At 43.6% G+C, this 11,676-nt stretch overlaps 2 protein-coding genes across 2 annotated transcripts in view; one reads left to right on the top strand and one right to left on the bottom strand.

Moving 5' to 3' along the window:
• Window positions 1–454, bottom strand: part of LOC106808348 (small nuclear ribonucleoprotein G-like) — a 3,250-nt gene extending 2,796 nt beyond the window's left edge. The window contains exon 1 of the mRNA XM_014811034.1: window positions 322–454. Coding sequence (XP_014666520.1) covers window positions 322–353 — 32 coding nt within the window. The 5' untranslated portion in view covers window positions 354–454. The remainder of the gene's footprint in view (window positions 1–321) is intronic.
• An 84-nt stretch (window positions 455–538) lies between these two features.
• Window positions 539–11,553, top strand: LOC106808347 (Golgi phosphoprotein 3-like). The gene is made up of 5 exons (XM_014811033.1): window positions 539–890; window positions 2,355–2,482; window positions 4,766–4,884; window positions 9,705–9,880; window positions 10,798–11,553. Exons 1-5 carry the CDS (start codon window positions 696–698, stop codon window positions 11,044–11,046), a joined length of 867 nt encoding a protein of 288 aa, XP_014666519.1. The 5' UTR covers window positions 539–695; the 3' UTR covers window positions 11,047–11,553.
• Window positions 11,554–11,676: the final 123 nt, after the last annotated feature.

The raw sequence follows: 11,676 nt of genomic DNA, 5'->3' as shown, positions 1-11,676 counted from the left end.
TGTTAGGGTTATTGTTAGGGTTATTGTTAGGGTTAGGGTTAGGTTTAGGGTTAGGGTTTTTGCATCATTCCTTGATATACGGAAAGTCTGTGCATCATTTGATGATACACAGAAATCTGGGCCCAAGGATAGAGAACATGTCACCCTCATGGTGGTTCTCTATCCTTGAACCGAAATCTGTGCATCACTTCGTGATACCTACGGACGTAAGGTGCCTAAAGTGGATTTGCGCCCTTGCAGTGTGCCACTTGAAGTTGAACTTCACTTGTGCACGAATCAAATTCAATGTAAACTAAATATGTAGTGACTACTATTACTTACTTTTTAAGTTCCGGAGGGTGTGCTTTACTCATTCTGACGTTTTACAGATATCTGCTATGGGAAAATACTAGTTGTTTTTGTGAAACAACCAAGAACAGATAAAGCAAGTTTCGTACAACATGCGCTATTCCTTTGTAGACTGGTGCTGCCACCTAGCAAAAATATTTTATAGGTGTCTCTGAAGTCAATCTGTTGCATGAACGTGCCAACAGGTGCCAACGTAGAACAGGAAGAGCATTTGTTTTGATGAGTGAAATTTCGTGTACGATATCTTCAACCTCAGATTTTAAAAGGATTTGTACCATATCGTGGGATTAAACCGAAACCGCTATCATCAATGAACAGCTGACGTGTTTGTCCATTAATTTGACACAATGAGTCAAAGATCTGATGGGCTTGTACAGCGGAAGTCTACTGCCATAAAGAAGGAAAACCAGGAACCAGCCAGTGAAAATGAACCCGAGGAAACTAGCAACTCGTGTGATGAAAATGAACTTGATCATGATTCAAAAGAAACTAGACTTACGTTGATGGAAGAAGTTCTTCTTCTTGGACTAAAAGACAGAGAAGTAATAATGATAATTTTTGTTAATATTAATTTTGTCAACGTAACGTATTTAGTGAAGGAAAACTAAAACTAAGTAAAAGCTAAATACTAGTGCCAGTACTAGTAGTAGTAGTAGTACTAGTACCGTCTACTATAGCTCTAGTACTATAGCCCGCGGATCGCTGCCGCAGGGCTATAGCACATTCTGCCATAGATGTAATCTAAGCAAATGGTCCAACTGATGTGACCAATAATTTATCCCCAAAACGTAAAATGATCGGGCTTTTTAACACTTATCTATCAACATGGACATCTCACCTATCTTTTTGAACACTTCCACAACTTTACACCAGGTATTTATGCTGTTATTCCTCAAAGTCTTAGCACTGAAGAGTCACGCGTGCACACATAAGCAGAGCAACCGCATTTGAAAACAAAACACCAGTAGTGCTAAGACTTTGAGGAATAACAGCATAAATACCTGGTGTAAAGTTGTGGAAGTGTTCAAAAAGATAGGTGAGATGTCCATGTTGATAGATAAGTGTTAAAAAGCCCGATCATTTTACGTTTTGGGGATACATTTTTGGTCACATCAGTTGGACCATTTGCTTAGATTACATCTATGGCAGAATGTGCTATAGCCCTGCGGCAGCGATCCGCGGGCTATAGTACTAGAGCTACGTCTACTACTACTACTGTCATTTTTGAAGCATCAGGTGCAGGTGTGAGGTGAGGTAACTGGTAAGTGTAAAATGTTATTTGTGCATAACATCAGCCAATAAAGGATGAGTATAGCCTATAGGTTAGTACTGCTCATAAAGACATGGCACGTTCGAAAAGTGGAACTCGTGGTGGCATCCATATATATTCGTGGTCAGTTTTAATTCAGACTAGTTACCAAACTTCAAAAGTCGCCTTTAATTTTATTATGGTGTTATCAGACGTGATTTTTTACATTCATGGAGTGCAGTTGAATAACAAGGGAAGTGTGATGCTAAACTCTAACAGTGATGCTCTTACAATAGAAAGAAAAACACTAAAATGCCAAAAGTGGCATTTAACAATAGGTGTTCATTCCATAGAGGTGACTGCTAACACAGGTTTGAATGTACCAATTACTACGTAAAAGTCCATCCGTGGGTATCAGGTTTCACAAAGCTAATTATACAATTCACGAAACCTAGATTACCAACTAGGTTTCAACCGATACATATATGGTTTAATGTGAAATCTTCCAAGGAAATATGGTGAATGGCATAGGGTTATTTTCAAAGTTTACAGTGTTTCAATGTTTTATGTGATTTTGTTTACATTTTTAATAGTAGGTCACGGGGAATACAAAATATAAAGATTCCTCTCATAAATACATGCATGAATGCACACGCAAGCATGTACGCAGATGCCAGCACATCCACGTTTTTCCATTTTTTCTCCCCTGTAGTGACAGCATCGTTAAAGCGTTGCCGTATCGCGTCGTCTCTTTCAGGGTTACACGTCGTTCTGGAATGATTGTATATCGTCTGGTCTGCGAGGCTGTATTCTCATTGAACTGGGTCTTCGCAATCGTCTTGAGCTAGAAAAGGCCGGGATGCGGCGGCGGAGCCTGCTGAACAGGTATGTCTTCGATCTTAACTAGGGCCCGAAGTTTTCTGCTTTATAAATGTCAAATTCTGCTTTCTTCTGCTTTACAAATCTCAAATTCTGCTTTCTTCTGCTTTACAAATCTCAAATTCTGCTTTCTTCTGCTTTCTAAATTTCGCCATTCTAAATTTCACCAAAAGCTTAGAAAAGCCTTAATTTTTAGCTCATCTGACATAGTCAGATGCAGCTTGTAGAATCGCATGATCGTGCGTCCGTCCGTGCGTGCGTCAACAGTTGGGCACAAATCTTAACCGCTCGACGTACGGTCACGATATTCGGCACATCGGGGGGGATCGTCAAAACGAGTTGGGATGTTGAAGCTGGGGGTCAAAGGTCAAGAGGTGTAAAAGAAGGGGGAACATTCCCTCCTTAACTTAAGGTATAGGGAGGAAATGCAGAATTGCGGCACAAATCTAAACGGCTCGACCTAGGCTCGTGATAGTCGGTGTATAGCATCATGGTAGGAAAAACCATCACTGTGCCGAAATTGGAGGTCACAGGTCAAAGGTCAATGGGGCCAGGGCAGATTTTAGACATTTTCTGAGGACATGGTCTGACGGAGCGATTGAAAAACTTTTTTGCTTCAGCGGTGACCTAGCATTTTTATGGCTTTATTGAAAGGACCATGAAATGTACTTTCCGCTGACATGCGAAGAGTAAGTGTCGGATAACCTTTTGACCCTCAAGAGGAGGGTTAAACATGGATTTGTTTCTCTCAACTGCGTTGGCGAGTACCTGTGGGTGTGGAAAGCTCCCATTTTACAGTGAAATTCCACACATAACTCTTACTTGAACAATGCTTACTTGACTCATATATAAGATTCTGTAGTGTACATTATGAATAGTTGGAATACAGTCACTAGCACTCAAATAATTACCCAGGAGTGAGGCTGCGGATTTCCCAAACTTAATTTTCTCATCAAATTTTGGCACAAATATAGACGCAAGTGTGTACGTTCTTGAGCTTATTCGGTCCACTAATCACTGGCCTACCTTGTACTGAAATTAGTTTAGAGATATTTGCTATCGTATTGCTGTAAATTGTAATCTTGCACAAGCTGCTCTGCTTCTGGTTGTATCAACCATTGAGCTATTTTTAACGAGCCAGATGTGCCTCGCAAGGGGTTTAATGTACCTTTTTACCTGACACCATAGAACGCATGTTTTGTATAGTAATAATATGGTAATTATTCGCTCCTGCTTTTTGCAATTCGTCGTCACACTGACAGCTGCTGCCATTGCTGCAATGCTTTTGCTGACCGATGCAACGTTGCCTTTAATAGCGGCCCGCCATCTATCGGAATTTTATTACACTAGTTTGAAGTGTTGTTTTTTGGGGTTAGAAATGAACGTATGTATAGGACGTCTTGCTATGCACAAATGAATTTATCAGCAGAACACCAGACACCAGATGCGACCTGTCGCTCTGCGGCACTTGTTTTTATTTGTATGCAAGAGATGAAAAACCGGTTGAACGCGTTGAATGCGAGCGATCAGCCGGGCGTATGGGATCGCGAGCGAAATACGCTGCCGTGAGACTCGCGCCCGCCCGACCCGCGCACACCACGCGGACCCCGACATCGTATTTATCGATCGCAAGCGGCCAGCGTAGAAAATCGCGGGATCGCGAGCGAAATACGCTGCCGTGAGACGCGCGCCCGCCCGACCTTCGCACACCGCGCGGACCCGGCACCGTATTTATCGATCGCAAGCGGCCAGCGTAGAAAATCGCACAGTGTGTCGTAGGCTCCTAGTCCGTTAATTTTTACATCTTTTTTCAAGACTGAGTTTTCCGCTTTCTCCTCCCGTTCCGCGATTTCCGCGGAAAATCCGCTTCGCGGAAAACTTCGGGCCCTAATCTTAACCGCTTGAATTCACAAAACTTCACTTTGATGCCGATTCATTGGCATAAAATTTGGAGGGTTTATTGTGTTCCTAATGTTTCTCACATCGTCAGCCCAGTGAGTTTGTTGTATCGAAATCGATTTTGGTTTGTTTTTTCATTTGCTATTGAAGTGTTTATGATTCATTGAAAAGTGTATGTCGTTATTAAAAACATATAACAAATATTTATATTGTATATTTCATTAAATTTTTACAAAAACGTTTATATAGCAGATCACACAAATTTAGTAAAATCTCACGTCTGTTTACCTTCCATCTGCGCTGTCCGTCTTCGCAGGAAAATTTAGTAAAAACTCGCGCATCTGTTTGCGATCAGTACCTACCATCTATCTGTGTTGTTCATCTTCGCAGGAAAATTTTGCTGAAGTCGGATGCACCGACCGGCGATGTGCTCCTTGACGAGGCACTGAAACACGTGAAGGAGACTCAGCCGCCGGAGACTGTGCAGAGTTGGATAGAATACCTTAGTGGTGAGTGACATGCAGACACAGCGCTGGGGAATGCGGTGAATTAGCTGAACTTTGCCATAGGTGACCCCCACCCCCACATCATTACCTCACTAACCTCTTGAAAGTGATAATTATGTCAAGGGATGCTTGTGTTTACCTTACACGTGTGATGTGAAAACTATAATGGAAATTCAGTGCATGTACTTGTATTTTAGTTATATAAAATGAAGATGTACTTAGTAAGAATTTATTATATTATTATAATTATTATATTCGAAGTTATGCAACAACTAGTCTAGAGATTGCAGTGGTGTACCTCAAATATTTTTTTGGGGGGCAAGGTATTTCAAAATGGTTGATGTAAAGTCTGCATCTGTGTTCCAAGGTGCAAATGATAGCATGGGAGTTTACGAGCCAAATACCAGCTGTGGATCAGGAAAGTGTGTGTGAGGTTTAGTTTTACCTTACAGACGTCATTATTATGGGCCAGTGTTTTACATATAATTCTGTATGTGTGTGAATTGTGATGGCAAACGCAGGGTCTGCAATCTAGTGCATTTAGCAGAATGGGTTTGTTAGTGATGAATATGTGGTTAGTAGAAATTATAATACTAACAATAAGCATGAAAAAAATCTGGCACAATGACAGAAAATAAACCAGAATGTTATCCAGCAGTTACATCCAAAGATAAGCATCTAAACACGTGTCTTACATTGATTTTCATCCATTGGTGTCTGGTGTGCAGTTTAATTCTGCAAATGTGTCTACAGCGACAGTTTTATTGGCAAAGAAAGTGAAAACTGTTCATGTTGATCATTATTATTTAACCTAATCTGGGACGTATAAAGTTTGCTTTCAATATATGCTAATGGTTTTTCTATAGGTTGTGTGCATGCGTAAATTTAATCTTCTAGTCTGTCTCCACGTCTGCTTGACAATATTATCCCATACTATTCCCATAATGCAAACCTGAATTATGGGTGATACTCCATTAGGAGTGTTCCTAACTTTAATGTCATAATAACATTATCAATTACATAATCAATGTCATAATAACTTATATATATTATATATATTGGTCATATATTAGTTTGTTAGGGTTAATTTTAGTTAAATAAAATTTTTAATAATAATATTTTTTTTAATAAAATAAGGTTTTAATTAAATATAATGTTAGGGTTCATTTAAGGTTAGGGTTAGGATTATCAATCATTAATCATTAATCATTAAAATAATATCAAAGTTGGGAACACTCCTAATAGAGCGTTAGCCTGAATTATTTAGATTGAAGATGTCATTTTATGTCTCTTCTTTGTCGTCTGTACTTTTTGCATTGTCCCACCTTACGTTTCATTTGGAACACTGCGTCGAATTATGGGTGGATTCTAAATGAAGATGTTTCCATTCTTAGTTGCTGTGATCTAAGGGTCAGTGAGCTCAGAAGTGTGAAAATGAAGTACCCATAGATCTGTAGTTATACTGGAGTTATAGTCTGCTGTACTCGTACAGTAAGACATGCAAGGCTGCGTACACATACATAAACTTGTTTGGCAGGTAACTCAGTATGGGTAGTTGGCTGCTTGCTAACACGAGAGGTAAATGACCAGGAAGTGACAACTTCTAGGCCAAATTCTGAAAGCGACAGTGAAAGGCTGTATTATATATATACATATATATATATATATATATATAGATATACTATATCTATATATATATATATATATTATATATATATAGAAGTAGAAGTCACACACGAACACCCGTGTAGAATAAAAACAAAGTCAAGGTATAGAATAAGGGTGGTTTAAAAGTTTTAATTGACGAGCTTTCGAGATTACGATCTCCATCAGTCAGGAGGTCAGAGACACTTGGAATAGAATCAAATAATCCAAAAACAATTAAAACACAATGGTCGCGCGTTGCAATGAATTACGGACGACAAAAAGACACGCACAAAAACATTACACGAACACGAGAGAGGACAGCATCAGCAAACACCACACACAACACCAGACAGCACAACATGGCCACAAACACACACAACAGCACACACACACACAGGCACACACACACGACACACACAACCACACCGCGGGGACACACACACACACCAGCACACGACACACAACTATACACACAAATACAAGCGAAGCAATGGTACTCAAAAGTCAACAGAACAGTAGCTCGTATATTTTGAGTCCCATCACCTCGTATGTGTGCCTCTGCGCCCAGTGTGTGCTGTATAGTTACCACATACGCATACATACGAGGCTCACCCGTATGCTCGATCACCTCTTGACTTATGGATTTATTAAGTATTATATATACTAGGGGCGTAGCGAGTATGGTAGCACTGTAGGCCGGGCCTACACTTTTTGTTGGGCCAAGATTATCTTGTTTTTTTAAACAACGCATCCATAATTCAAATCCATTAACGCTTTGCTAAACGGTTTAAGAGTCTATGACAGGAAAACTATTGAAATAACTAGCAAGAAATATGGTCTAAAATTAGGTGACGCATATTGCTTCTTCATCTAGGCTGTCATTTCTATCGCTGCTGTTTCATTCAACACTCTACCCGCCCGGAAAAAGACTACGGATCCGATCTTTCAGTTTTTAACATTTTAACTCGTTCGTAACACTATTTTAACGCTCGTTGTTTTTTGGGTTTAAAAGTGATTATTGAAATGAGGTGTCCAAGTTAGCAGAAGAGGCCACGGGAACCAGATAGAACATCGGCGGTGAAAGTGGGGCCGTTTTCGGCCATCTGGGGGGTATTGTTAAAACCACACAAATTTTCTTTTAGGTACGCTCACGCCAACGATGGTGGCGCTCTGCGCAGTAGTCGTGCCTACAACTTTTAAAATCCTGGGTAGCCCCTGATATATATTATATCATATATATATATATGCTAGGCCAAATTCTGAAAACGACAGCTAAGCGCTGTAAGCATATATATATATATAATATATCATATATATAGTATCATTGTAGATCTATGTTCAAAGTGTATATATATGTAAAAATAAGGAACAAACCACGGTGCTCATCGTAGTCAACGTCTGTCCGTATGTCATTCACTTCCTGTATGTCAACCATAGCTCCAGGTGGTTCAAATCACTGTCAGTCAGTGTCATTTGGCTAGCCTTAGGGTCACATGACATTAGGTTAGGATTAGGGATGGATTAATAGTTCCCTAATTCCTATCCTGTTATAACAAGCGAGTAGATGCATAAGAACATTTTTACTAGTCGTATACAGGCAAGGCCCCGTACGCAGGGGGGTTCGGGGGGGTTCGACGAATCCCGCCCCCCGGAGCCCCCCCCGTGGACATCGAAAATTTTGGTACTTTTTTTGAAGAATGTGTAAGAATTTCACCTCAGGTCGCCTCCATTTTAGGTAATAATCTGCCAAAATCTCCATCGTGGGGGGGTGAAGCATGAACACCCCGCCTCCCACACCTCCCCCGCTCGCGTCCCGCTTTCGCCCTGCTTCTGAGCAGGGGCGTGGTACAGGGGCGTCCAGAGAGTCGCGGACACCCCCTTCGCGTGCTCGCAAAACTTTGGGTTACGGTTAGACCTTCCCCCTCCGCTGGTACAAATCTTGTACTACGCCCCTGCGAGCAAGTTGCCAACATTGAAAAAAACGAACCCCTCCCCACCCCGGAATATAAAGTGGCTAGCGGCCTGTATACAGCATCAAAATATATGCCATAAATTAAAAGCTGCATGCGGCAGCTGAGTCGATTGATCCGATTCGTATATTATGCCTATAGGTGGCAGGGTCTGTAATAATTCATGGTGTTGTGGTGAGAGAGAATACTATATCAATAGTGTGTCTATATTACCTATTCAATGCTGTTGTTACCTCCGCTAAGGGGTTGGCAGGAGGTTATGTTCTCACCGGCGTGTGTTTGTTGGTTTGTGGGATGTCATCAAATTTTCAGGATAGGTGCAGAAATGGGCTATAACTTAGAATTGATTACATGTTTTGGTGGTGATTCCGGGATCTAATTAATTAATTAATTTATAAATTGTTAACAGTGAGAGAATTGAGGCTGCCTTGGCGGAGGTCTGCGCTCTCCGAGTGCTCTAGTTTATGCTATGTTATGTTCAGTTGCGTGACTGTCCCACTGCACGGGTTATATTGGCAAAGTAGTTATCCTGGGGCCCGTTGTCAGAAACATTGCAAAGTTAAAACTAATGTTAACACTAATTTTGTTTCTGACGGGCCTCAGGTATCGAAGGCTGGAATCGAGCCCCGCCGCCCCCCAAGCACCTTGCCTAAGAGTAGGCTGTAACTATGGTAGTGGAGGGACGTTTATTTCCTCATCAGTTATCCCATTAAAGTGTCTCCCCTCTCCGATGGTACTTCTAGAGGCGCGCGCGCGCGCTCATTCTCACGGGATTTTACTCAACATCTCAAGAAAAAAAAGCGAAGAATATTGCGCGATGAATTAATGCATTCAGGACCTGTCTACTTCTTTCCCGTGACGTAATACCTTACGTTATGCTGTCTACTTCTTTCCCGTGACGTAATCCCCTGCGTTATGCTGTCTACTTCTTTCCCGTGACGTAATCCCCTGCGTTATGCTGTCTACTTCTTTCCCGTGACGTAATCCTCTGCGTTATGCTGTCTACTTCTTTCCCGTGACGTAATACCTTACGTTATGTTTTCTGTCTACTTCTTTCCCGTGACGTAATTCCCTGCATTCTGCCGTCTGTCTACTTCTTTCCCGTGACGTAATTTCCTGCATTCTGCCGTCTGTCTACTTTTTTCCCGTGTCGTAATTCGTTGCGTTAGCCATCCGTCTGACTGGCCTGCGTGCGTGTGCTTGCAGGCGAGACTTGGAACCCGCTGAAACTCAAGTACCAGCTGCGCAACGTGAGAGAGAGGCTGGCAAAGAACCTCGTGGAGAAGGGCGTGCTGACGACGGAGAAGCAGAACTTCCTGCTGTTCGACATGACCACGCACCCGCTGACGGACAATGTCGTCAAGCAGAAGATCGTCAAGAAGGTGAGGCGGCGGATATTTTGTTTTGTTTTTCGACGCTCGGAGGATGCGTGATTTCATTCTCTCTTTTCTCTGTGTTTTTCGACGCTTGGAGGATGCGTAATTACTTTCTCTTTTTTCGATGTCTTGAATTTCTAGTGCAAGTTCCTTCCGTTTTTTCATTTTTATGGTTGTTTACGTGTTGCGCTAAGTATTCGGCATGAGAAGGTGAGCGGTGTTTGTCAGCGAATGCGGGACATTTATTTCCGCGTCTCGTATTTCTAGTGCAATTTCTCCAGTTTACGTTTCGGTTGTTTGCGTTTGCGACCACTGGCAGCAAGAACAAGTCCGCACCTGCAGCTACAGTACACACGCATCTATTGACTATAATATATATACAACATGGTGCTTAACTCGCCGCCGCACTTTCCACAACTCATCGTTGTCAATTAGTCATAACTCCGGTGTTCCTGCAGGTGATGCCACTTTCCAACTATCGTTGGAATCGCGGAAGACTGCTTAACAAGCCACACCCGCCATTTTTGGCAATCGGCCCGCCAGAATGCGCTCAAATCACAGAAATTCCTCAAATATCCATGCGAAACGATCCTTCGAATGTTACACGGCAAAAAGGCGGCAGGGCCAAACGTTGGCGGCTGTGCTGATTGGCTGCAGCAAGTTTAATGTGCAGACAGGCTGCGCAACAACGTTGCTGCAGGCAATCAGCGCAGCCGCCAACGGTTGGCCCTGCCGCCTTTTTGCCGGGTAACATTCGAAGGATCGTTGAGCTAAAGCGTCGTCCGCTTGCCTCTCCCTCCACAGGTACAGGAATCGGTCTTGGTCACTTCACCGGCATCTCCACCCACCCCGTGTTACAGTAGCAACGCGTAGTTTTATCGAGTATTGTGGTGAGCTAACGTTGTCCACTTGCCTCCGCGCAGGTGCAGGAATCGGTGCTGACCAAGTGGGTGAACGACCCGCACCGGATGGACAAGCGCATGCTGTCGGTGATCATGCTCGCTCACTCGTCCGACGTGCTCGAGAACGCGTTCGCGCCGCTCTCCGACGAGGACTACGAGGTCGCGATGAAGCGCGTGCGCGAGCTGCTCGACCTTGACCCGGAGGTCGAGTGCATGAAGGCGCAGGCCAACGACATGATGTGGGCCGTGTTCGCCGCCTTCACAAAGTAACGAGAAGCGAAGACGGGTAGAGAGGCGAGGACGGTAGCAGCGGCACAGCGGTGGCAACGACAGCATCGGCAACAGCGACGGCGGCAACGACAACGGTGGTAGCAGCAGGCAGCAAGTGGTTCCACTGACGATTTCGGCGAAGCCATGTCTCGCGTGTGCACAGAGAGCCAGCGGCGCCTTCTTCTTCTGCGTGCCGCCACCGCCGCCAAATGTGACACGGCAGCGGATCGGAGACGGATCGGGGGAGGTCGAAAACCGTGTGTCGGTGTCGCGTGTCGGCCGAAGCAGACATCCGTGGATTGTTGGCGTTGCGGATCATTGGTGCCGCGGATCGTTGTCGCCGTGGATTGTTGGCGCCGTGGATCGTTACCACCGTGGATTGTTGGCGCGGCTCTCGGGGATGCTCACGTTAGTTTCTGTGGCTGTGTTTGGCTTCTTCCGGTGGGTGACTATCCAGAGCATCACAGATGATCGAGAGAGAAAGAGAGAGAGAGACAGAGAGAGAGAGAGAGAGAGGGCTTAGGATTGGCTTGGCTGAGGTCATTTTTGGCCCCATTGAACTTGTGATCGGAGCAGAGTCGGGTCGATACGTGTGGCGACGGGGCTTAACGACTGCGGACTATCGTGTAG

The sequence above is a fragment of the Priapulus caudatus genome, unplaced genomic scaffold (genome assembly GCF_000485595.1).
Source record: "Priapulus caudatus unplaced genomic scaffold, Priapulus_caudatus-5.0.1 Scaffold269, whole genome shotgun sequence".
NCBI lineage: Eukaryota > Metazoa > Priapulida > Priapulimorpha > Priapulimorphida > Priapulidae > Priapulus > Priapulus caudatus.
Note: the sequence above shows the minus strand (reverse complement) of the source record. Positions and strands in the feature narration are given on the sequence as shown.

Bases quoted from the DNA above. Each gene is read 5' to 3' on its own strand.
- LOC106808347 (XM_014811033.1), top strand. From the start codon at position 696: ATGAGTCAAAGATCTGATGGGCTTGTACAGCGGAAGTCTACTGCCATA. The intron at 891-2,354 runs GTAATAATGATA...CGTCTCTTTCAG, and splicing joins TTGGACTAAAAGACAGAGAA to GGTTACACGTCGTTCTGGAA. The intron at 2,483-4,765 runs GTATGTCTTCGA...TCATCTTCGCAG, and splicing joins CGGCGGAGCCTGCTGAACAG to GAAAATTTTGCTGAAGTCGG.